General features: G+C 42.5%; 1 protein-coding gene across 4 annotated transcripts in view; it reads left to right on the top strand.

The window, feature by feature from the left end:
* Positions 1-27,477, top strand: part of VWA8 (von Willebrand factor A domain containing 8) — a 348,163-nt gene that overhangs the window by 296,957 nt on the left and 23,729 nt on the right. For all 4 annotated transcript variants that reach the window (XM_032402933.1, XM_032402932.1, XM_032402934.1 and 1 more), the window contains 3 exons: positions 3,516-3,624; positions 6,952-7,108; positions 13,746-13,854. In XM_032402933.1, the coding sequence (XP_032258824.1) occupies positions 3,516-3,624; positions 6,952-7,108; positions 13,746-13,854 (375 nt within the window). The remainder of the gene's footprint in view (positions 1-3,515; positions 3,625-6,951; positions 7,109-13,745; positions 13,855-27,477) is intronic.

The raw sequence follows: 27,477 nt of genomic DNA, 5'->3' as shown, positions 1-27,477 counted from the left end.
TCAACAGTCTTGCACAATTCACAGCGCTTACCAGAACACATACCCTCCCCAGTGTCCATCACCCAGTCACCCCATCCCTCCCACCCCACCCCCCACTCCAGCAACCCTCAGTTTGTTTCCTGAGATTAAGAATTCCTCATATCAGTGAGGTCATATGATACATGTCTTTCTCTGTTTGACTTATTTCACTCAGCATAATACCCTCCAGTTCCATCCACGTCGTTGCAAATGGCAAGATCTCATTCCTTTTGATGGCTGCATAATATTCCATTGTATATATATACCACATCTTCTTTATCCATTCATCTGTTGATGGACATCTTGGCTCTTTCCACAGTTTGGCTATTGTGGACATTGCTGCTATAAACATCGGGGTGCACGTAGCCTTTCGTGTCCCTACTTTTGTATCTTTGGGGTAAATACCCAGGAGTGCAATTGCTGGATCATATGGTAGCTCTATTTTCAACTTTTTGAGGAACCTCCATACTGTTTTCCAGAGTGGCTGCACCAGCTTGCATTCCCACCAACAGTGTAGGAGGGTTCCCCTCTCTCTGCATCCCCGCCAACATCTGTCATTTCCTGACTTGTTAATTTTAGCCATTCTGACTGGTGTGAGGTGGTATCTCATTGAGGTTTTGATTTGGATTTCCCTGATGCTGAGCGATACTGAGCACTTTTTCATGTGTCTGTTGGCCATTTGGATGTCTTCTTTGGGAAAATGTCTGTTCATGTCTTCTGCCCATTTCTTGATTGGATTCTTTGTTCTTTGGGTGTTGAGTTTGATGAGTTCTTTATAGATTTTGGATACTAGCCCTTTATCTGCTATGTCGTTTGCAAATATCTTCTCCCATTCTGTCGGTTGTCTTTTGGTTTTGTTGACTGTTTCCTTTGCTTTGCAAAAGCTTTTTATCTTGATGAAGTCCCAATAGTTCATTTTTGCCCTTGCTTCCCTTGCCTTTGGCGATGTTTCTAGGAAGAAGTTGCTACGGCTGAGGTCGAAGAGGTTGCTGCCTGTGTTCTCCTTTAGGATTTTGATGGACTCCTGTCTCACATTGAGGTCTTTCAACCATTTGGAGTCTATTTTTGTGTGTGGTGTAAGGAAATGGTCCAGTTTCATTCTTCTGCATGTGGCTATCCAATTTTCCCAACACCATTTGTTGAAGAGACTGTCTTTTCGCCATTAGACATTCTTTCCTGCTTTGTCAAAGATTAGTTGACCATAGAGTTGAGGGTCCATTTCTGGGCTCTCTATTCTGTTCCATTGATCTATGTGTCTGTTTTTGTGCCAGTACCATACTGTCTTGATGATGACAGCTTTGTAATAGAGCTGGAAGTCCGGAATTGTGATGCCGCCAGCTTTGCTTTTCTTTTTCAACATTCCTCTGGCTATTCGGGGTCTTTCCTGGTTCCATACAAATTTTAGGATTATTTGTTCCATTTCTTTGAAAAAAGTGGATGGTATTTTGATGGGGATTGCATTGAATGTGTAGATTGCTCTAGGTAGCATTGACATCTTCACAATATTTGTTCTTCCAATCCATGAGCATGGAACGTTTTTCCATTTCTTTGTGTCTTCCTCAATTTCTTTCATGAGTGTTTTATAGTTTTCTGAGTATAGATCCTTTGCCTCTTTGGTTAGATTTATGCCTAGGTATCTTATGGTTTGGGGTGCAATTGTAAATGGGTTCGACGCCTTAATTTCTCTTTCTTCTGTCTTGTTGTTGGTGTATAGGAATGCCACTGACTTCTGTGCATTGATTTTATATCCTGCCACTTGACTGAATTCCTGTATGAGTTCTAGCAGTTTTGGGGTGGAGTCTTTGGGGTTTTCATATCATCTGCAAAGAGTGAGAGTTTGACTTCTTCTTTGCCGATTTGGGTGCCTTTTATTTCTTTTTGTTGTCTGATTGCTGTGGCTAGGACTTCTAATACTATGTTGAATAGCAGTGGTGATAGTGGACATCCCTGCCGCGTTCCTGACCTTAGGGGGAAAGCTCTCAGTTTTTCCCCATTGAGAATGATATTCGCTGTAGGTTTTTCATAGATGGCTTTTATGATATTGAGGTATGTATCCTCTATGCCTATACTCTGAAGAGTTTTGATCAAGAAAGGATGCTGTACTTTGTCAAATGCTTTTTCTGCATCTATTGAGAGGATCATATGATTCTTGTTCTTTCTTTTGTTAATGTATTGTATCACGTTGATTGATTTGCGGATGTTGAACCAACCTTGCAGCCCAGGGATAAATCCCACTTGGTCATGGTGAATAATCCTTTTAATGTACTGTTGGATCCTATTGGCTAGTATTTTGGTGAGAATTTTTGCATCCATGTTCATCAGGGATATTGGTCTGTATGTTGAATTCATTCTTAATAGCCATTTTATTTGCAAAGACTGCAAATTACTTGCCTACCTTCATTAATCCAACATCCAGAATGAAGTCCAGGCACTAACAAGGAGTGGGTCAGCTCTAAAAACTGATCTGGCATCTGGCTTCTGGTCCATCTGCAAGCGCCCTGCTCTACCCTCAGCAGTTAGAGAGCAGTGACCAATCCTCTATGGCTTTCGTAGGCCCCGTAGTACTTCGTATGATGTCCTCCCAGTACATCGTCTATAAGTCTTACTGGACAAATAAATGAATATTTGATCTGGTCTGCCCTGAAAATCATCACATTTGACAGCCGGCTCATAGGATTCATAAAGTGGGACTGCTTTGAGTTCTTTTTATTGTGGAATGATATCTACTGAACTAACTTAGTAGGATTGGAATTCTTGGGTGATTACCAGTCATTTTGGTGAATCTGTGCTGAATGAAATTGGGGACCAGTGAGCCACAGGCTTTCACAGAGGAGGGCTAAAATGCAGCTTATTCTGTTTGCCATTGCAGGAACAGTAACTCCAGTTTTAAAATAAAGCTGAATTAGGAAAGCTACAAAATACCATAATAAAATAGAGAGGGTCTGGAAATAAATAAGCAGTCTTTCATGTCTGTGTGTATAATTTTGTCACTGAAGCATACATAGATACATTTTCTATTTTTCTTTTCCATATATTTTATACAAAGTATTTCTCAGAAGACTGGGATTTCTTCAAAAATTAAATAGGTAGATGTATATCTGCTGTTACTCAGCTGGAACAGCCGGGCAGTGATCCTTTTAAACCGTTTAGAGAGTGTCGGTCTCTGGTGAGATCCACTCTCCCTGCTTCTGGTAGGTGGTGTTCCTTGTGTAAACGCTTGAGGCAGGTTCTGCACCAGGAAAATTCTGAAACTGTAACTCAGTCTAGTTTCTTTTCTTTTTAAGGAATTTTTTTAAAAATTAAATGTCTCCTTCCCAACCAAATGGATGTTAACTCTGATAAAATTCTTTGCCAGACACTAACAGCATCTGTTGTGTCCTGTGACCTGAGGTTATAAGATACCTTAAGGATTTAGGAGAAAAGAATTCTTCTTTCTGTCCTGCAGTTTCTGGTGTTGGTCATGAGAGAGTGATAATGTCTCAATTCTTCATTTGTAGATTACAATCAACAGAGACAGCGGTGAAGACGTGAGCTCCCCCAAACACGGGAAGGAGGACCCAGACAACATGCCCCATGTGGGCGGCAATACGTGGGCTGGCGGAACAGGTTGGTAGCACGGGCATCCTCCTGGGTCGAGCGTCCCGAGACTTCCCGAGCCTGCGGAAACCACACACCCCCCTGAGAAGGCTCAGTGACCACTTGCCTTCTCTGCCTCCCCCGTTAGTCAGCTGTTCTGTACTTTTGCCCTGCATCCCGGCATGACGTCAAGACATGGAAAAACTGGCATTTGGAGTCCTACAGACTCTGCCACCCTGGGACCAAAGACAGTTCTGACACTCCCAGCATTGCCACATCAGGAAAAGGGGAAAATATTAGCTGCCTGACAAGGTTGTGGTGTGGATTACATGAACTTGTGATTATAAAGTGCTGAGCACACGACCTGGTCTGAAGAATGTGTTCGTTAAAAAAGTTAAGCCCTTCTTTTAAATTGGGATCACGCCAGCAATCTATCGTAAATTCTTTCTTGACCAGCCGACTTGGAAAAGAAATGGGCTTTGCCTTCCCCATCTGAGTATGTTGAGGATGCAGGGTTTTGAGATAAGAGAGTGGGCTGCAGTTTGAACTGATGGCTCTGGTCCATTCCTTCCTCTTGGCTGCCTGACAGGAGCATTGTTCCCATGACTGCTGTGTTCCTCTTTCCTGCGGCCGCTGGGGCAGACACATGTGCTGGGCTGCAGGAATAGGGCCAGACTGCGTGGGCACTGTCTGATCGTATCTCGGCCGTGAGCTGCTCTGGCAGGAGCTCCGTACTTCACCTTCCCCGAGGACGCTGTGTGCCTCTTGGCCTTGACAGCCGCGGGAGGAAATGGGTTTCTGTGCTGAGACAATGTGCTATCAAATAGGCCTGGAGACTTCTTGCCTATTCTGTTTATTCACCAAGCATCAGCTTTAAAGAAAGCATATTTTTAGAAATGTCCTTTGATCTTGAAATTAGTGTCAAGCCGGCAAGATTTAATCCATATGGAATGCATTGTGGAACGAGTTGGCCAGATGCAGGTTTTTCCCAGCGGTGGACTGCTCTGGAGCGGAGATTCTCACTTTTTATTCCATTTGAATCTACTAGCTCACCTCTGTCCAGACTGAAGACGATGTTTTTGTTTCCCTCGGCCTTTATTTTTCTATCGAATCTTTTTTACTTCAAATTCTTTTTATGTCTGTCATTCTCCCTCAGAATTCTCTATGTGGAACTTAGTCTGACCCAAGTCACTTGATCCCTCTTTCATCATCAGAGCACCTCCCTTGCGTGTTCTCCCATATCTTCGGAGCTGATTTAGGGTGTCCAGGATTAGCTTCAAGATTATGCCCTGAAGTCTAGAACCTCTGACCAGCATTTTCATTTAAGTAGTACAAATTAAATTTTTTTTTTTATTTATTCATTGAGACAGAGAGAGAGAGAGGGAGAGAGAGAGAGAGCACGAGCAGGGGGAGAGGGAGAGGGAGAAGCAGGCTCCCAGCTGAGTCAGCAGCCGGATGTGGGGCTCGATCCCAGGACTCTGGGATCATGACCTGAGCCAAAGGCAGATGCTTAACCATCTGAGCCACCCAGGCGCCCTAAGTAGTACAAATTAAAGGCTCTCAGAAGCAGAGGCCATGAAGAGCTCCGCGCTCATGCCCTCTTCACCCTGGTGCAACCTTCCCGAGGGTTCCTGTGACTCATGCTGAGCCTCGCTCATACCAGCCTCTGAACAGTTGTGGGTACTTTCCTCTTCACCAAGACTGATGTTACCTCAGCACCCAGGAAGTGTTCCACTCGAATCTGTGACCCACCCATGCCTAAGAAGAACTTCCTATAGGAAGGGAATCGGGTCACAGAAACAGCTTTTCTGCCTCTGGAGCTCATTGTCATTGTCCAGTTCCTGGTCCTGTCTGCCTCCAGGCTGTCCCTGAGTGAGAGCCAGGAATCACACACGTCTAAGAAGGAATTTTCCACCCCTAATTTCTAAATAAGAGTAAAATCAGATGTGCTCAAATCGAAGGGTAAACATATGATCATTAATAGGTTGTTCTCGTGGTATTTCCCAAAAGGAAGTGACCTGCCTGGACCCTGGTAAGGGAAGCAGTGCATACTGAGTTTTACTTTTAGTTTATTACACCAATTAAGGCTCCAAGAGAGAAAAGATAAATGTAACATCATTTAACCAAAGCCTAAAAGCTTTCAAAATTTCCACTTTATGCAACTTAGAAATGACCTCATTCTCATTCTGTGACCGGAAGTTGTCTAAATAATCATGGTAGTTCTTATTTTGCACCAGATACTGTTCATATCGTATACTAGTGTTATATAGCAGAGCATCGTACAGTTAAACTGGACTGCGTGAGTTTGCATCCTGTTCCCATACACTATGTGTGTGTCCTTGAAGGAAGTTCCTGAACGTCTCTGTGTCTCAGTCTCCTCAGCTGTAAAATGGAGATACTAATATGATTTACTTCTTGGCATTGTCATGAGCCTCAGTCCAGTTTAACTGTACGATGCTCTGCTATATAACACTAGTATACGATATGATATGATACGATACTTTCTCTCCGATGTTGAGTTCTCTTCTAAGTGCCCAAGTTATGTGTGCATGAATGAAAGAAACTGATTGCTAGTATTTTAATCATTATAAAGCAGAGGTAATAAACTGGTAGCCCAGGGGCCAAATCTAGCCAATATATGTATTTTGGGGGTCAACACAGTATTTTAAAATAATTTGAAGATAAGGCAAGCTTTCTCTAGCTAGCCAAGGTCCTCACCTGGTCTTCCAGGCATTTAATTTATATTTACAACATAAACAGTTTACGCAGTATTGTACAATGTACACTTATAAGCATGCAGACTTGGGTTTATATTGGAAAAACTGTTCTGAAACTGACAGTACCCAAAGCTGACTGTATCCTCTATCCTCTCTGTCTTTCTCTTATTTTAGGGAAAAATAAGGTAACATGTGAGGGACGAGGAGTGTTGCTCATTTAATTAACAAATATGTACCAAGTTATCCATGGAGTTCAAGCCACTCTTATAGGTACAAAGGTATAAAAATATATAAGATATAATCCCACCCATCATATGGTTGGTGAGAAAAGAAAAAAATAAATATTAAAGGGTAGTAAATAGTGGCCAGGAGTGATCCCTATGAGGTTAGAGTTATCAGATGAGGTGTCCTGGGATTTGGACTGACCCTTGGAATATGGGTAAACTTTGGCGGATGGAGAAGAGAAAAGGCACCTAAACAGGGGGGTACCCTTTGTTTCCAGAAGAAGGTCATTTGAATATTTAATTACTAATTAGGTACAGTTAACATGCTTCACGGGATGGCTTTCAAGCCACGATCTGACTTTTGTCTTGTGGCCTGGATCAGACTTACCACCTGGATTTTCACGGTTTCCTTCCAGGAGGAAGAGACACCGCAGGTCTGGGCGGCAAAGGAGGTCCATACCGGCTGGACGTGGGCCATCCCGTGTACCAGGTGTCGGAGGCTGAGAAGGACGCGGTTCCCGAGGAGGTGAAGAGAGCTGCCAGAGAGATGGGCCAGAAGGCCTTTCAGCAACGGTGAGTGGCTCACCTGGCGCAGCACAAACTGAGACCCATAGCACCCACCTGCCCAGCAGAGACAGCCCAGGGAACATAAGGCCTCGTTCTCTGCTTGATGCACTCAGTTCAATGCATTGATCACACGTGCCTGAGTAGAAAAAGGAACTGAGCCCATTAGAAACTAAAACCAAAGAGACTGCTCTTAAGAGAAATTAAAGTTCAAATCACTCCGTCCACATCCATTCCTAGGCCCCAAAGGGAATTTAGAAAACTCTAGGCAGTGTTCCCTTCCTGCCCTCAGGAATCTTGTAGATGGGTGTGGGGACAGGACCTGTAAACACACATACGCACACTCAGACTCACACACTCACACACACTCCTTAAGTGCTGCAGTCATGGTACGGAGGCCATGCCTCCTGCTGGTATAGACAAGGATAAGTCAGTGAGGTAGGGCCTGAGCTCAGCCAGGGTTTGGATCTTCCAGGAGGGGAAACCTAAATGAGCAGGATGAGCACAGTGTCTGTGGCGGAGAGAGCCAGCTTGCCCATCCAGGAGAAAGGGTACCAGCTGGGTGGGTGGGGAGGGAGGTTGAATGTGGAGTCCCTGTCAGTGGGTGGAGGCCTTGAAATCCAGGCCAGCGAGCCTGTGGCTTTTAGATGATCCGGAACCCATCTGGGCCACTTTGATTGGAACCATCTAAAAAATAAGAATCCACAGGATGCTTTCACTAGACATCCACATGTGTTCTTTAGCTAAAAGCCAAAAATACCAAAGGACCGGCAGTACCTCCTTTAGGAGTGAGGGAATTGGTAGTGGTTTGGGAGGCAGCTTTACGTTGTTGTGCTCAATGGAAGGGGCTGGGTGCCGTTAGAAAAAAGCACGCTTGTGTGTGTGTGTGTGTGTGTGTGTGTGTGTGTGTGTGTGTGAGTTATGAAGTTCCTCCCACGTAGAACATCTGGTATTACATTACACGCTGTGCTTACACATCCTGCAAGTAAACAGCACAGAACAATAGGGACAAGAATGCAGGCCCCTCCTGCCACACCCTCAGGAAAGCCTGTGAGCAGTAGGAGCCTCATGTCCCCAGCAGGTAAATAAGGCAAAAGTGTCCCTCCTAGCCATTCTGCTGACTTCCCAGGAGCCCTGGAACAATGTATTTATCCTCACTGTGACCGAATTGGCTTGCGTGGAGATAGGTGACTTGCCTCTCTTCCTCCTCTCAAAGAAGTTAGGGGACAGATAACTGTTAGAAATAAAAGCAGTTTCACCTTCTCCAAAAAAGGTGGGAGGAATGCTATATGAAAGATCTTGTTAGGATTCAAAGACTGCTCAACCTTCCATATAAACAACGAAACATCCACTTAGGAAAAGAACCCAAACATGAGATACGCCTCATTCTCCCCTCCCCGACTACTGAGTTCCTAGGTTGCCATGCTCAGAGTGGTCTCAGTTTTTGCACAAGTGGACAAATAGCGTGCTTTGACACACATAGTTCGTGGGGAGGCGGAAAGACCTTTCAGAAGTGCTTGTGTACGAGTATGCAACCCCTTCTCTGATTTCCATAATAGGGGTAAGAGACCTGGTTCTGTTCACCACCACCGTGCAGGGGAAAGAAGTCAAGGAGCATTTGTGATAATAAGGCAACTAAATTTAGTGGCTGTGGGAGAGGAAAGGGAAGAAATGGGGAAGGGAGTAAGAAAACCATACACCTCTGCTAATTACTGCAGAGAAGAATTTAGTCCAAGTAAAAGAGAAGACCATAAGGTGGTTGAAAGACAGGAAGTGAGCAAGAGTATGAAAAAAGAGGGGAAGAAATAAAAACACATGGAAATCCTGAGAAAATCAGGGCATAGCAAAACACAGCAAAGAGGGTGCTTTCTACTTTCATGTAGTAAATGATAGTAAATGACTCCTATTTGGTGAGTATCCAATTTAGTACTGCTGAAGAGTCTCTAACTTTTTATTATGAAACTTTTTTTTTTAAAGAGTTTATTTATTTATAAGAGAGAGAGAGAGAGCAAGCAGGGGGAGCAGTAGAGGGAGAGGGAGAAGCAGACTCCCCGCTGAGCAGGGAGCCCAATGCGGGGCTTGATCCCAGGACCCTGAGATCATGACATGAGCTGGAGGCAGATGCTTAATTGAGCCACCCAGGCGCCCTATTATGAAATTTTTCAAACATAAATAAAAAGAGGGAGAAGCAGAGAGAGAACCCTATGGACCTGTTCTCCCAGCTTCAAGAAGAAAAATTTGGCTCCACTCCCAGTCTCCACCCCTACGTTGTTTTGAAACTAATCCAAGATGTCCTATCTTTTCACTGTAAATATTTCAGAGTATATCTCTGAAAGATAAGAACCCTTTAAAAAATTAAAAAACATACAATTCGACTATCGTATCTTTAAAAAGTAATAATTCTTCACTATCATCAAATAGTCTGTTTTAAAGCTATTTTGCAACTCTCAGCATATGTAGAATGAGGTCAAGTCCCTCCATTTATGCTTTATAGTGTCCTCTACCTTTTCTCCACACTTCTTATCACTCTTTCCCACTGTATTATTATTTGTATGAAGAGTTGATTGCTTCTCCACTGACTTTTAGTCCCTTGAGGGCAGGGGATTTTGTTCTCTAATACATCCCAGCACCTATCCCTCGAACCCAGTGCATGGCAAACACTCATACACACGTGTGGAATGAATAATGCACACATGAATACCAATGCTTTATTCAGAGTCTGGCTGATACTTAGTTCAGAAACTGGCTAAACGAGACTGGGTGGGGGGATGGGTGAAATGAGTGATGTGGATTAAGGAGGGCACTTGCTGTGATGAGCACCAGGTGATGTATGGAAGTGTTGAATCAATATATATTGTATACCCAGAACTAATATAACACTGTATGTTAACTAACTGGAATTAAAATAAAAACTTAAAAAAAAAAAGAAACTGGCTGAAACCAGAGTGACAGCCAGACCCATCCATCAGCCTGGAGGTCCCCCGTATTGCCGTAAAGAGCCTAATACTACTGATAGGCTCTTGTCATCATCAAAATAGCCTCTAGTTAGCATTCATTTGTATCTGAATTCCAGTTCTATACCTCTTTCTATACATCAAGAATTGGTTGATACTATACACCTGAAACTAATATTACACTATATATTAATTAACTGGAATTTAAATTAAAACTTTGAAAAAAAGGATTGATTCGGGAAGACTAACAGAGGTAGACAAGCATAAGACATGCAGAAAGCAGGACAGAAACATTAAACCAATAACACATGAATGAGATTGATGGTGAGGTATTTTCCAGGCCTAAAAGGGCGTTCGAGGGGCACCTGGGTGGCTCAGTCGGTTAATCGAATGCCTTCAGCTCAGGTCATGATCCCAGGGTTCTGGGATCAAGCCCCGCATTGGGCTCCTTGCTCAGTGGGGAGCCTGCTTCTCCCCTACCTGCCGTTCCCCCTGCTTGTGCTTGCTCTCTCGCTCGCTCGCTCTTGCTCTCTCTGTGTCAAATAAATAAAATCTTTAAAAATAAAATCTTTAAAAATAAATAAATAAATAAATAAATAAATAAAAGGGCATTCGAGGCAGGCGTCAGCTAATGGAAGGTGTACCTACTAGCATTTGTAAAACGAATCAGTCTTACACAGTAGATCTCAGCTTAGGTTTGTTTTCCACATAACTGATCCAAAATTATAATATTTAAGTCTGACCTATAAGAAAAGTAAAATGAGAACCAAAATTCCCAGACTCTTACATAACAATAAATACACCCTTTAAAAGTATACTGTGCCAACAAAATGCAGTTAGTCCACATAGATTACTAGGATGTGAAGCAGCTGTGCCCTGCAGTTTTGATCAGGGTTAAAGCAGCAAAAAGACATATTTCCAGCTAGTCTTGTGGGCTTTGAGAGTATTAGCACCAGCAAGCTTATCTGATCCAAAGGCTAAAATTTCCTATTTTCTTTCCCCATTCCCTGCGTCAGTCTTCATCTTTCAGAATTTATCAGCTTTGAACACCTTGTAGGTGATCTTTCTGAAAGCTGACACAACCTGGAATATGATTTCCAGATTTCTTCATAATTAAAACAGCATGTGGTGTGTTTTTGGGTGCAACACGTTCGTGCCAGAAGTAGCCTTATAAATGGAGCTGATTCTGATCTCACTACAAAGACCAGTCTGCCCAAGGTGACCTACCAGCTGCCTGATTCCTTTCTTGATGCGTGTGTGTGCACGCGCGTGTATGTATTTTTCCCCCTGCTAAGGACAAGCTGTATCCACATTTTTTTTTCTAACCTCCCTTTGGAAAAGTACTAATCCCCCTTCTTTGGAAAAGAGCATATTAGCTTCCTGTGTATGAAGGGAGGAAGTAGCATATCCTGCAATATTCATGGTGCCCAGCTTCTGTCAGCCTTGATACTTGAGACATAACTTAATCTAATGAAAATTTATAGAGAGGTTTAGGAGATTGCCAAAACCAAACATACGAGGTATTGTTGGGAGGTCAAGTCCTGTGCACGTATTCCTAGCTGTTCTTCAGAACAGAGAGTAAATTAGATTTAGAAGGGCCCCTTGGCATGTCACCTTGGGAAACACCATTCAGCTATTATTTACCTTTTGATAGTCAGTGTTTTCAAAGTGTTATCTAACAGTGTTTATTGAGTGCTACCATGTGCCAGGCATTGTGGTAGGTACTGGAGATTCAAAGAAAAAATAAGACTATTTCTTCTCCCAGAGGAATAGAAGAGAAAATATCCATGTAGTAAATCATATGTAGTAAATGTATTTTTCATTAAATTTTTGGTTTAATTATACAAACACACGTGCATATGTGTTTTGTGTATTGGATCTCAGTGTAAAGCATATTTCCTTGTGTGGAAAATAAAGTTTGAAAAGCACTGTGATAGAGGGAAATAGACATTTCTAGCGAAAGCCATAATGTGCAGAGGTTTCATAGTAGATATCTACAGAAGATTCATGAATGGGAATGATCAGTTTTACTGGAGGGATCAAGCAAGACTTCAAGCGGAATCTTGACAGCTGAGTTGGTATTAGCCAACCCCTGCAGGTGGCAGGGCAGGAATTGCAGATCCGCCCATGGCAGTGTGGGCCTAACGTTATGTGAATTCTGACAAGCCTCCAACATTCTGCTCTGTGTTGGCTGGATTCTCCCCGGCACTTGGCCTGACATGGAGGAATAGAGACCATTCACTGTCATTCAGCATTTGGGGTTTCTGTTCCCAAGAAGATAAATCTGTATTTGAGATAAGAGTTTCAGCTATGGATCTGGGATCCATACCTCCCAACACCGCACACACCCATACACGCATGCGTGTGCACGCACAGCAGTTTAGAAGACTGTGCTATTATTGCTAGGCTCTGCTGATGTACATTCATTAGTGCCTATCTGAGGATGAGTGCCTTTACATTTATCGAAACTTACAGAAACACTTGACCAAGTTAGTATATTATGGATACAACCCTGTAAAACCCAAGAGAGCCTCACTCAGTGAATGAACCTTCTCCTTATGACTGGTTTAAGATGCTGCATTTTAAATAATCCTGAGTCTTATTTTTATTTCAGTCATTCATTTCATTCCATTTTGAGCATCTATTAAGTGCTGGGTACCATGCTGGGCACTGTACACATAACAATGAGACTCAGTCCTTCTCATAAAGGAGCCTAGTTGGGGAGACAGGCAGCCGATGGGCATAGCAGGGGGACAAAATGCTCTGATAGTGAGAAGCACAACGTGCTCTGAGAGCAAAGAAGACAGACCTGGGATCAGTGTAGGCTTCCTCGAGGTGGTCCTCATTGATTTGACTCTTGAAGAGAAAGTGGGAGTTACAGGCAAAGAGGCAGAGAAAGGAAGTTCCTGGAGGGGGAGCAGCCCAGGCAGGAGCTCCGAGAGGTGGGGGTGTGCCGTGTTCAGGGGTCTCTAAGTACACTGGTGGGGCTGCAGTGGAAGCTAATGAGGAAGAACGATCGAAAGGAGCACTGCACTAGCAGGAAAGGACTTCGAAGCCACAATCATATGAAAACACAATCATCCTGTTAAAAGCACACAGCAACTTCAGAAAACTCTTGTATCCTACAAAGCAACACATTGAATTACATTCTTTGGGCCTGAGCTGTTAATCTTGGTCAACCAAATACCTATCCTTGGTCTCTGAAAGCAGCCCACGGAACTCTTCTAGGAACCTGCCCCATGAACTGACCAGCTGCCAACATCGTGACAGGTCTTTGGGATATGGCAACGGTTTGCTCTAGAGCTGACTCACGGGTTCATGAGGGCCAACTGTGCACCTTTCTTTCCAAGTCAGTGCTCAGTGATCTTACTTTTAGTAGCTTGGAATTGATCACGAGGGGACTATTTACACTGTAGAAATCAGCAAATACTATACATCAGGGCTTTTTGTTTGATTGGTTCAGTTTGTTTTGTTTGTTCTAGAAGGCTCCTTGTTCACCATGTACCAGCCCACCGCTGGACATTTTCTTCCTTTGAAACTCCTAGCTGGAGACATTACTTCTTGCCTTTTCTCCTCCAAGGCAACCTCAGTTACCAAGGACCTTGCTAGAGTTCTAGCAGCAGATGAATGGAAGTAAAAGACCACATGTACATGATTTCAGCTATTATCTTTTCTACCCCTTCTGGTTTCAGGTTAAAGGAGATCCAAATGAGTGAGTATGATGCCGCAACATATGAAAGGTTCTCAGGTGCTGTTCGACGGCAGGTGCACTCACTCCGAGTCATCCTGGATAATTTACAGGTAATCCTCCAACAGTGGACTAAGAAAATAATCTGGGCCCAAAGTTGGACCCATCCCAGAACTATTAGAGAAAGTTATCCAAACCCTATTAAGCCAGTCAGAAAATATTAATGCCAAAATGTTTGAGTAAGACTGTGGATCACTCCATGGCCTTCTCAGGTGAGTTCTCCAAGGAAGAATATTTGACCCCACCTATCCTGTCCAGGAAGCAATAATTTGACCAGTAACCCTAGAAGACACTAGATTTCCTGATTTCCCTCATATAAGATCTATGAGCATCCCACCTTAACTAGAAATTCACAGATAGAATTCTCTTCCTACAAATCATTTTACTGTCATGGACTATAGAGACAGAAGAGCATTTTGGGTCATCCAGACTGTGCATTCTCTGGGTCTCCTGGCGTCTCCTCCTATGTTCCCCCTGCCCCTGCTTTGCCTGCCATTTTTCAGTTTTAGACCGTGGTTGTCTCAGAAGCAGTTAATACTTCTCTTGCCCCTTAAAATGTGGATTAAGATGCTTCGGTATTTCCCAAACAAAGATCTGCTATTTGGAGAATTTGCTTAAAAAAAAAAAAAATCCATAGGCAAATTGTGTGAACAAAGTAACATGGAATGATTGGATTTTTTTCCAGTAAAAACACTCACTTTACTTTTTTCCAGTAAAGACACTCACTTTACCAGTGCTTATCACCCTGGGCATTGAGGGCAACTTCTGGGTGATCTCCAGGGCAAGGCAAAAGGTGAAAAAGAGCCAAAGTGGTTCACAGGAGATGAGGGTGATGAGAGGCAGTGCTCATGCTAAGACTGAAGAATGAGTGCTTTAGTCAGTCATTCATTTCTTAAGTTCTTGATGCACTCCAGACATTAGGGATAGAAAAATAAAATGCAGCCCCTGCCCTCAAAGAAGGAACTCAAAGACAAATAGGCAGATGACTTCTTAGATTCTATAGAGAAGTATGTGCACAATGCTATGGAATGAACGAAGAAGGGCTTCGTGGAGAATGTAATGCTTGAGTTCACACTTGAAAGATGCTGAGGACTTTCCAGATGGTTGAGGAGTCAGGGCATTCCAGACATAGGACACAAGATGTACAAGTGCAGGTTGTTCAGTGGGACTGCGAAGAGCCTGTGTGTGGTAGGGGACGGTGGCAAATGAGAAGGCCATCAAAACCACAGAGACCTTGGGGTGCCTGGGTGGCTCAGTCAGTTGAGCATCCAGCTCTTGATTTCGGCTCAGGTCATGACCTCAGGATCTTGAGATCCAGTCCCATACCGGGCTCCACACTCAACGGGGCGTCTGCTTGAGATTCTCCCTCTCTCTTCTCTCTCTCTCTCAAATAAATAATAAATAAATCTTTTTTTAAAAAATCACAGAGACCAGATCACAATCTGGCCCTGGTTTCCATGATTACATGCAGACAACATTGAGTGTTACCCTGTGTACAAATAGGCCATTAGATTATTGGCAGTACCAGAGAAGAATGTGAGAACACATTTTTAATTGAAGGAATGAGAATCCTCATCTGGTATTAGTTCATGCCTTGATTGGTGTTCATTGGGCACCAGGCTTTAGTTACTTTTATAAACATCACCACATTTAATCCTCACATCAGCCCTTTAAAATAAATGATACTATGTTCACCAGATCAGCCAAAGGAAGAAAAGGTAGACCCACTACTGTGACTTCTTCAAGTAGGACACCCATTAAGCCTGGGTTAAAGTTAAGGTTACCATTAAGGAATGACTTCTGCTAAAGCCCACAGTGATGAGACCAGTATCAGAAACAGTGTCCAGTTTTGCTTTCCATCCTCAAAGAGAGATGTGAAAGAAAACTGTGAAGGGCTCAAAGAAAAGAAACAAACACGATGGAAAACAAGAAATTGGCACCTATATAAAAACCATAAAGGGATCGGGGTTAATAACTTTCTAGATATCCTCAAATAGAGTAATTATTTCAAGGATGTTTTCTCTTCTTCCCTGGAAATCTGAAAAAGAGAAACTAGGCTTAAATAATAGCAAGAAAGAGTTTTAAGATACAAGAAAGGGAATAAAAATGATGTAATCCTTGGAGGAGAACCTAAAACGGATATAGAGCTACCATCTCTCCAAATATGCAAGCATTTTAATAATAGCAAGCATTTACTGAGCAATTGCCATGTGCCAGACATTCTACTAGATGCCTTACGTTATCAGCACCATTATCATGATCTCTTCCATCATCATCATTGTCATCAGCATCGTTTAGTGACTAATAGCACCAGCTCTGGAGCCAGACAGCCCGGGTTCTGTAAAATGCAATGACAGATAATAGGGCAGTTATGCAGATTGACTCAGATGATACATGCAAACCGTTTAAACAATGTCTAGCACGTAGCATTCTCTGCGGAAGAATTTTTTTTTTTAATATTTTATTTATTTGACAGAGAGAGACACAGCGAGAGAGGGAACACAAGCAGGGGGAGTGGGAGAAGGAGAAGCAGGCCCCCTGCCAAGCAGGGAGCCCGATGTGGGGCTCGATTCCAGGACCATGGGATCATGACCTGAGCCGAAGGCAGACTCTTAATGACTGAGCCACCCAGGCACCCCTGCGGAAGAATTTGTTTCATCATTACTTCCCTAGTTTTTGCTAATATTCGTCAGCCTGGACTACAAGCCAGACACCCAGTCACATACTTTACATTCATTCATTGTGCTGGTGAATCCCTTATGATAACCAGTAAGAACTATTTTCTACATTTGATAGATAAGGAAGCCGAGGCATGTAACCCATCCTCACAGTCTTCTGAAATGTAGCTATTTTGTTCCCATTTTGTACTGAGGGAACTGAAGAGTAGAAAGATGATGTGACTTGGCCTGGGTCATGTGGCTAGTGAAGCGGGTATCTGAGCCTGAAGCTCGGGTCCCTGTTATCTATTAGGCGTCTGTTATCCGCTGCCAGCTGTACAATTCTATAAGAAGAATCATTCTCACATAAACTCGTAAAGCATTTTGCATCATTATCCAGATGCCAACATAGCATTTTCAAGTGTTTCCCTCAAATCCGCAGAAGTGTTATTCTCAGGTGGGCCTTCTAGTCCTCCACATAGACAGATAGTGCTAGTTAAAAACAGCTACTGGCCAAGGATAGACAGGGCCTCCGGTGGAATATGAGTCTTTAGATTGTAACCAAAACAAGAAGGCTTTGTTTGGTCCCCCTTTCGCCACCGTCTGCCCGTCCTGCGTGGCTCTGATTGACTAATAGCTCCCAGCTGTGTTGAGGTTGCTGTGTAATCCCAGTAACCATGGGTGTTTCCTTGGTGAACAGCAGAACGTCTGGCCAGGAACTAGCAAATCATCATTTGAGATGACTTCTCAAAGTACAGCTTCAAACCCACGCACTGATTCCAGGCGGCAGGGCTGAGATGTGAAGAAAGGGAATGCTGTTGTCACTCCTGTTAATATCTGCTTCAACACATGCGTCCGTTGCAACTCCTGGCCTTCCCAGTTAAGATAACCATCACTGGTGACCTCCCTTTGCTTCTTGACTGGATTCTATATGGGATATCCTAGGGTCCTGGTTATTGGACCTTTTATGAATCAATAGCAAAAATTTTCTTATTAGAATAGAGTGTCATAACTTCAATTATACTTGGTTCAGAATCTGAATGATTCCTGCATTCCCTGACAAAAGAAAATATCCGTTCCACAAAAAGCCACTGATTGTAATCATATCTTCTCTCCAGCATTTTGCTGATCTACAATCAGTAATTTCATTCTCAGGCTAAACTAAATTAGCCTTTCTCTGATTGCTTTGGCTAGCATGATATCTCCATGAACCAATAATTATGTTCTTTTTTTTTTTCCTTGAGTAATTCGAAATGAGCTTAGGCTGAGATAAACAGTGTTTTTGAACATTGATGTGTGACGTGCTTGGGCACTGAGGGCACAGAGATTCATGGGATACTGTCCCTGTCCTCAAGAAGGCTATAGATTTGAGGAGTGGGAAAGATGGGCACCCAAACAGATCATTTCAGTTGAGTATGGTAGGTGTCTAGGAAGACAGATGCATAGAATGTGGTGGAAGCCAGAGGAAAGGGATTCTAGGATAGATTTTTCAGGAAAGGATATACATGAGCTGGCTCTTGAAGGATACATGAGTATTCACCAGTTAAAGGAAAGTGAAACCAATGCCCCAGCAGAGAACATGGCATAGACAAAGGCATGACACTGTGCAGTCTCAGGGGTGAGCTGAGGGCTGATCTCCAGTGTGAGCAGGATTCCACTCAGCATAAAATGCACACAAGGACTTGGGGCTAAGAGGCAGGTAGGTGCCCCGCAAGGAATTTAGACTTTATTCTGAGCACCCACTTTATTCATATGTAAAGAACGGAAAGCATTTCCCCATTCCTTTTATTTAATTTATAATAACTGTATTTCATCCAGTAGACATTTGTTGAGTATCTCTTTTGCCTAAGATTTCTTTCCTTCAAAGACTAACTTAGGAAAGAAGATACATGTGTAGTGGTAGTAGAAGACACAATATGGTAAATGCCACAGTGGTATTTTAAATCAAGTACCGTGTTATGTAGACAAATGTGTGAGCAGTTTCTAGGCTGTGCAGTTAGGGAAAACTCAGAGGAAGTGCCGTTTGAGCTGGACCATGAAGGATGAGCATGGTTTCAATTGGTAACTCTTGCTAAGGATGGGGATGGAAGGACCGTCTTGACCAGAGCTTCTGCAGCCTGTGGAGAGAAGCCAGGTTTTTTTCAGTGACCGTGAGCTAATGCTTTTATAAAATAAAATAGAAATGAATTACTGAAAAAAAGATATAAAAATGAACATACAAGATACAAACCCATATTATTTAATATTCGATTCAGAAAACAAAAAGCACTTTGTCATATTGCCATACTAGTTTTTAAATGCTTACTGTTCACTTCTGTAACTTATTTCATCATGGACCAGTGGTAGCTGTTTACTCACCAAAGGCAGTTTGCATAGCTCTGGTCTAGACAGAAGGAACCTATGAGCAGAGGAAGAAGCCTTGAATACAAGGATGTTTGGAGAACAACAAACAGTCCAGAAGGACAAGAGTTCAGAGTTTGGGGATGAAGCTGGGGGCAGTGGGTAGTAGGAGAAAAAAAGAGGGGAAGGTGAACCCCCAAGGGCCTTGAACACCATGCTAACTGTATTCCATAATCAGTGAGGAGTGTGAACGTGACTGAGAAAGGGAGTCGTATAGTTGTATTTTCTTTAGGAGGCTTCATAACCATGGAGAGAGAAAGTATCAGATAAGAGAGAGGTGGGGAAACCCGGAAATCAAATCATTAAAATTACTTTTGGTATCCAAGTAAGAAGTGATAAGAACCCGAGCCAGGGTAATGGAAGTGAAAATGGAAAGGATGAGACAGTTTGGAGGTAGGACGGGAAGACAGTGACTGATTGAATGTGAAGTGAGGGGAATGGTGAGGTTTTCAAGCCCTAGAGAACAGCAATAGGGAAGCCAGGAGGAGGAGGGGCTTGTGGAGAAAGCAAATGTTTGGTTTGGATGTTACCATGTTTTGTCACTCCTGGGACACCTACATAAAAATGTCAAGCATGATATTTGAAGATTTTAAGATGTGGCTCTGGAGTTCGGGGGCAAGGTTAGGACCGGATGGGTTGCATATCTGTAGACATACCTGTGTCTGCGTTCTTAAGGTCATCTGTGTAGAGCAACTGCCCAAGCCAAGAGAAAAGGTGTGTTGACTAAGGTGAGGGTACAGAGCAAAGGGAAAGGAAAGGTGGAAACAGCCACATCAAGGAACGTCTGCATTTTGGGGAGAACAGTAAAATGCCAGTTACTCTTTTTTTTTTTTAATTATGTTATGTTAATCACCATACATTACATCATTAGTTTTAGATGTAGTGTTCCATGATTCATTGTTTGCGTATAACACACAGTGCTCCATTCAATACATGCCCTCCTTAATACCCATCACCAGGCTAACCCATCCCCCCACCCCTCCCCTCTAGAACCCTCAGTTTGTTTCTCAGAGTCCATAGTCTCTCATGGTTCGTCTCCCCCTCCAATTTCCCCCCCTTCATTTTTGCCTTCCTGCTATCTTCTTCTTTTTTTTTTTTTAAACATATAATGTATTATTTGTTTCAGAGTTACAGGTCTGTGATTCACCAGTCTTACACAATTCACAGCACTCACCATAGCACATACCCTCCCAGTGTCTATCACCCAGACACCCCATCCCTCCCACCCCCCACCACTCCAGCAACCCTGTTTGTTTCCTGAGATTAAGAATTCCTCATATCAGTGAGGTCATATGATACATGTCTTTCTCTGATTGACTTATTTCGCTCAGCCTAATACCCTCCAGTTCTATCCACGTCGTTGCAAATGGCAAGATTTCATTCCTTTTGATGGCTGCATAATATTCCATTGTATATATATACCACATCTTCTTTATCCATTCATCTGTCGATGGACATCTTGGCTCTTTCCACAGTTTGGCTATTGTGGACATTGCTGCTATAAACATCGGGGTGCATGTACCCCTTCGGATCCCTACATTTGTATCTTCGGGGTAAATACCCAGTAGTGCAGTTGCTGGGTTGTAGGGTAGCTCTATTTACAACTTTTTGAGGAACCTCCATATTGTTTTCCAGACTGGCTGTACCAGCTTGCATTCCCACCAACAGTGTAGGAGGGTTCCCCTTTCTCTGCATCCTCGCCAACATCTGTCATTTCCTGACTTGTTGATTTTAGCCATTCTGACTAGTTACTCTTTTTAGCACCTGAATGGCTCATCACTCAGCACATGGCCTTAGTGGCCATGAGGGACAACTTCAACCAAGTGCAGCCTAGAAATACAGTCCTGACTTCCAGGCTGCTTGAGCACGGGCCTCTAACTCAGTCTTCACTGGACGACCATGAACATGTTAAAATAACAAAATGCTGCTAACAGTGAAAAACCATATGACAGGAGAAATTAGGGAAGAGTGCGAGTGACATGCAAGAAGCTTTGAAGAATTTGTGCTAAGTGGAGTGTGATGAGACCCTATGAATGACAGTACTAGTGACAACTCAAAAACCTCCCTAGGAAATAGCATTACCAGCCAGGAAGTACACGAAACCCAGTAGAGTCAGATTGGCCTCCCTTGCATGGAGAGGCGGCGAATGGAAGCCAAAAACCTCAAGCTGGTGAGTAGCAGATCACTTGACCTCCACGTTGTCACTGCCAAACAGCAGTTGGAAGCAACACCGAGAGCAGTGGGGGTGGGGAGGCCTAGATTTTAGGCCGTGGATACAACAACCAGAAAGCCGGAGAAGAAATAACACCGGGACAGGGGCCAGACCAGCCTTAACTTATACTTGGCCTGAAGATGAGATCAAACAAATGCTAAGTGGCCCCCTTGCAATGGCTTTTCCAAACAAAGTAAGAAATGATGTGGAGATGAAGTTCTCACACTGGGACTGTCCACAGTTCCAGCTCCTTCCCTACTGAGTTCCTAAGCTAAGTAGTGTAGATTTAATTCAGCTAAGAGCATCTGTTTAAAATCTTCAAGGAGAACTCTGATAATAACAAAGTGGCAAGTCAGTGCAAGCAAGGAGAGTCTGTTCCCAATCTGTTCCTAAACAATTTTGTATAGCCGTCTCATCATTCAAGAGTAGGGACACCCAAGAACGAAATAACACGGGATCTAAGAGATGATTCTACAGTGAGGTAGAGTAACATGCATTCAAGATGTAGAGGAAGATGATGCTGCTGGGCTAGAGTATTTTCTTCCTAAAGCACCAGAGTTCTAGAAAACATCTGCTTTGTGTTCTCACAATTCAAAGAAACTTGAAGTATGTGAAATAAGACATGGATTTAAAAGAAGTCTGGCCAAGAAGCAAGCAGGAATAATAAGGGAGTTGAATGCAATAAGGAAAGATTATTTAAAAAAACTAAAAATGCAGTGCCAAAACTGAAATCTACATTAAAGGTAGAAGGAACAGACTCAATCCAGTCTTAAGTCTAAGTACTAACGTAAGTGGAAACTTGAATTGTTATTCCAGACTGTAGCGGAAATAAGGAGATAAAAACCAAAAGAAAGTCGATCAATAAAAACAGAGCAGAGAGTTAACACACTGAGCCATGAGCCCTCCTGTTAAGTAGGACCTTGGCACATGGTGAGTGTTTAGAAAATACATGCTGAATGAGCCAGTGATATTCCCAAAGAGAACCTAAAAGAACACATAAACAATAATCAGAGTAATAACAACAACAACAAAAAAAAACTGTACTGAGCTGAAGACAGTCGTAAGTCTATGGATGAAAAACACTTCACGGAGGACCAGGCGAAAGTCATCAAAAGAGATGAGCGCCTCACCACAACCTCACAGAACACTAACATTTCCAAAACAAAGAAAATATCCTAAAAGCATCCCAGCAGACAAAAAACAAGCTATTGTTAGATAAAAATTAATCTTATGTTAGTTGTCTCTGAAACATTGAATGCCAGAAGATGGTGACAGAACATCTGCAGAATTTGAGGGGGAGGGGGGAGTGGTGAGCCGAGAATTCTCTACTCACCAAAGTACGAGGAGACAGAAGACCCTTTCAGATATTCAGAGACTTAAAATATATGTCACTTAAGTACTCTTTTTGAAAGTAATTTTGAAGGAAATATGTATACACACATGTGCACACACGTATACATATATAAAATAAGCACATAGGTTTAAATATTCCAGCCAATGAAGAAGGGAATTGGAATTCTTTAAGAACGGGAAATTCATGGTATAAAAGGACTCGCAATGAGCATCAGAATTAGTTAAACCCAGACTCAGCTCTAAATAATTGTGATCAATATGTTTCAAAGAAAACTCAAATATCAAGAATAAGGCTATGAAAAAAGTGAACTTAATAATAGCAAGCGGGGCCTGAATTCTCATAGTATTTCACAAATTAAGCAAAAATCAAGAAGTCGATAGGAGGGATAGGAGGAAGCAGAAAGTGTGATAATTCATATTACATGCGAGAGAGACAAATACTATATTTCATTCCCGAAAATAACTAGAGAAAGAGATGTTCAGTCAGGACTTTTAAAAATTTAATCATGCCGGTATTTTTTAATGCATTTGCTGCAAATTACTATGTGTTTTCGTAAAGACTCTTGTGCTTCCTGTGTGGAGAGGGGCCCACGGGGGCAAGGGGAGAAGCAGGGAGGCCAGGCAGGAGACCATGGCAGTGGCCCAGGCGAGAGAGAAGGTGCTTGTGCTGGGGATGGGATGGAAATGGGAAGAGACGGTGGGTACGAGGGAGCTGAGGGGATTTGCCGGGCACTAGACATGAGCTGTGGGAGAAAGAGGAGGTGAAGACGCCTGTAGGCCTGTGGCCTGACCAGCCCAAAGAATGGGGCTGCCCGGCTGCTTTTACTGAGATGAGGATGACTTGGGGGAATGCAGGACCGGGTGGATCTAGGGCTCCGTTCGAACTGGTCAGTTTGTGGCACCTGCTATACATCCACACTGCCACGTGTGGTTCCGGCTCCTTGGAGGTAAAAAATACTGAATTCTTGAAGAACAGGCATCAAATTGCTTTTATTCATAAAAATGAATTATAAAATGACAGTACGTTGTGACTCAAAGTCGTAGTTTAGTTTCACATCAGCAAGCAGGAGAACAAACTCTTCTTTTTTTTTTTTTTTTTTATTTATTTTACAGAGAGATAGTGAGAGCAGGAACACAAGCAGGGGGAGTGGGAGAGGGAGAAGCAGGCTTCCCGCTGAGCAGGGAGCCCGATGCGGGACTCGATCTCAGGACCCCGGGATCATGACCTGAGCCGAAGGCAGACGCTTAACGACTGAGCCACCCAGGCGCCCCGAGAACAAACTCTTCTAACGAGGGTGGTCTTTGTTAAGTACGTGAATCGGTATTTAACCTTGCGGCGAGATGTCACTTCAAGAAACAGGGAATCCCTTAAAATAGGAAGGTCTGTATCTTCTCTTCCCTGGGCAGCCCTGTTTCAGCATTTAGAGCACCTAGCAAACCTAACAGGTGTCTAGAAAAATATTTTTTGCTATGTCAAAATACTGAGAACCATTAAGAAAATGTTATATTGTTTCCACTGATTTATAATTTGTTATTTTCTAAATACTGTGCAAAAGTTTACCTTAATCCAGCATCTAATTTTTTTAAAGGTGCAGATTAATAGCATAAGAAGTATACGTTGGTTGAACATGGAGAAATGTTACAAATAACAGGAGCTAATGTTTAATGAAAGAATCACTGCTCCCAGGTATCCTCAGACATCTGCTTACATTTACTCATTCACACAAGAAGTATTTAGTGATGATCATCTATATGCTTTATTCTGTAGACTGTATGTGCTTTCTACAAAAATTGCTACTTAAATCTTTCTAATCTCCTCATTAAATAAATTCTGAAGGAATAACAGAAAATCAGCTTACTTGTAGAGTTTACAGGTAAAGGAAGTCCTAATTAACCACAACCCGGATAAGCAAAGACTTAAGATTAATCAGAATACTTTCAGTGCAGCAAACACAAGATCAAGTGTCACAAACCACAAGATAATTGGTTTTTGTCAAATGTCTTCCTCCTAATGTCCTCACTGCCGCAGATGAGTGTGGATGTACTTTCTGACTAACCAGTTATTTCCCAGAAAATAAATTAACCAGAATACGTCATCCTCTGAGCATTTCAATTAGTCTAGGTGTTCTTTACATGAGCATAATAAAACCGTATTTCTTTTCTAGAAAGTCTGTAATGTAGATTTTTACTAGTGAAACCTAGCTTTATATATAATAAATTCTCATTAGTATGAACTTATTGAATAATCCAAAACAGATGGACATATTTATAAGAATACTTTACTTCATGCAATAGGAATATACTATAAAGCTCATTTTTGGACCTTTGTTATACATAAAAGCATATCTTTAACTGCAGTAGGAACTTACTAGTTAAGGAGGTATCTCAGTGAGTCCCATAAAATACACAGTCCATAATAATAAATATTTCTGTTCCAGCCCACAGTAAATTTTTAAAGCGCTCCCCCGCTTCAGCCCCTTGCCTCCAAGAGTATCCATTCTGACAGGCCTCTTCCTGTTTTGAGTTTCCAAAAATTGGTGGGCTGGCTAGATGGCAGACAATAAATTATCTGGCCATATTTATCTGCACGTTCTAGACTTGAAAACTAATGAATAGTGCTACTATAATAAAAATGTCTTTGTGCCCAGTAGCTCTGGATCAAAAGGCTAGTACATACTTCCACTTCTCAAAAACAAAACCTACTGGCTCATGTTCCCAAAAATATCAATGACCAGCAGAACCAAAATTCATTTTTCCACAGATAAAAATAAAAGGGAAGGGCATATGCTGTACACCCACCAGAATGGCTAACCGTTTTTTTTCTTAAGCCATCAATATCAAGTGTTGGTGAGGATATGAGCAGATGAAACCTTTATACTGCTCATGGGAATATAAGTTGGAAAAAACACTTTGGAAAGCTGTTTAGCAGTATCTCCTAAAGCTGAACGTATCCAGGGTTCCTGCCCAACAGAAGTACCCACACATCTGCTCCAAGAGACATGCTCAGGACCACTGCTGGCGGCATTATTCATCATAGCCCCAGAGCGGAAACAGCGCCATTGCAGAGTGGATAAATTGCGACCGAATCATAGGATTGGCTATCACAACAGCGAGCGAGAATAAAGAGGTGCCGCACTCAGCAGCATAGGTAACCTGACAGTAGACATGCGCAGCCAAAGAAGCCAGACACAAAAGAGCACATACTGTGGGACTCCATTTTTACGAGGTCCAAAGCCACGCAAACCTAAGCCATGCTGGTGGAAGTCAGGATAGGAAGTTACCTTTGGCAGAGGGAGGGGAAATTCCAGAAGGAGCCCTGGGGGGGCTGTGGAGGTAAAGGTGGTTACATGGAGTGTTCACTTGCAAAGTTCATTGAGCTCTGCACTTAAGATGTTATGCACTTTACTTACAAGTACGCTGTACTTCAATTGTAAAAGTTGGCCCCCCAAAAAGGAAAAAAGGGGTAGCAGATTTATTGGAAAAAGCAGATTCCTTCCCTCACTCTCACCCCAAATTTTACTAAGTTCTTTTCTTCTATCACACATAATGGAAACAGTCTTCAACCTAGAGAGCACCTTGAGGGATGATAATCATATCTAGGAAAAGAAACAACATTGGCATAAGAAAATCAAGACCTAAAATCCCGAGCTTCTTCCATGATGGTGAATCCAGAGACAGCAGACAAATACACTATTCTTTTGTTGTTGTTGTTAAGATGTTACTTATTTATTTGACAGAGAGAGACACAGCGAGAGAGGGAACACAAGCAGGGGCAGTGGGAGAGGGAGAAGCAGGCTTCCCACGGAGCAAGGAGCCCGATGTGGGACTCGATCCCAGGACCCTGGGACCACGACCGGAGCCAAAGGCAGATGCTTAATGACTGAACCACCCAGGCACCCCAACAAATATACTATTTTAAGGGAAAAGTAAGCATTTTATAATTCTGCAGCCTTCCAACCGTGGGCAATAATAGGTCCCCTAAAAAGGACCCCCTTTTATCATTTTTACTAATCATTAGCAGAATTCCACAGTGCTATTGGACCAGTTGTTACCAAACCTACTGAATCAAAAACTGCATTTTATCAAGATCCCTAAGTTACTTGTATGCACATTAAAGTTTGAGAAGTCTTACACTCCATAACTTGCAAGCTAGTCTCAAAGATGTATTTCATAAAAATATAAAAGGATATTTTTAAATCCTTTTGAGAAAAAAGAACTTATTTTTGTTTCAGATTATAAAAGTCATAAGTTCATTATATGAAAACTGGAGGGCGCCTGGGTGGCTCAGTCGGTTAAGCGTCCAACTCTTGATTTCAGCTCAAGTCATGATCATCTCAGGGTCGTGGGATTGAGCCCCATGTTGGGATCCACACTCAGCATGAGAGTCTGCTTGAGGTTCTCTCTCTCTCGCTCCCTCCCCATCCCCAGCTTGTGCACATGCATGTGCTCTCTCACTCGGAAGGAAGGAAGGAAGGAAGGAAGGAAGGAAGGAAGGAAGGAAGGAAGGAAGGAAGGAAGGAAATTGGAAAATAAAGAAATTAAGGGAAGAAAACAATATCACCCATAATTTCACAACCCCAAAATAACTATGACTTAATATTTTTGTTTTCTCCCACGTATTTTTCCTTGCATGTATATAATGTACATACATATACATTGAGATAATACTGTATGGACATGCTTTTATATGATTATCATGTAACATTTTACAGTAGCAATCAACTTTCAGTAAATTTTTATTGAACACCAACTACATATCAAGTACTGTTCTAGATGCTGCAGTTATGTAAGGGCTCTTATCCCATAAGCCTGACTTTCTACTGGAGCAGACAGATAATAGAGACAAAGAGGTAAATAATACATTTGTAAACAGTGATAAGTATAAAGAAAGTAAAACAGGGATGAGCTACAAAGTGGCACAGTGCTTTTTTTTTCTTTTTTTAAAGATTTTATTTATTTGACAGAGATACAGCGAGAGAGGGAACACAAGCAGGGGGAGTGGGAGAGGGAGAAGCAGGCTTCCCGCTGAGCAGGGAGCCCGATGTGGGGCTCGA

This window comes from Phoca vitulina, unplaced genomic scaffold (assembly GCF_004348235.1).
Source record: "Phoca vitulina isolate PV1807 unplaced genomic scaffold, GSC_HSeal_1.0 scaffold5, whole genome shotgun sequence".
Classification (NCBI taxonomy): Eukaryota; Metazoa; Chordata; class Mammalia; order Carnivora; family Phocidae; genus Phoca; species Phoca vitulina.
The sequence above is the reverse complement of the archived record's forward strand: the minus strand, read 5'-3'. Positions and strand labels throughout refer to the sequence as shown.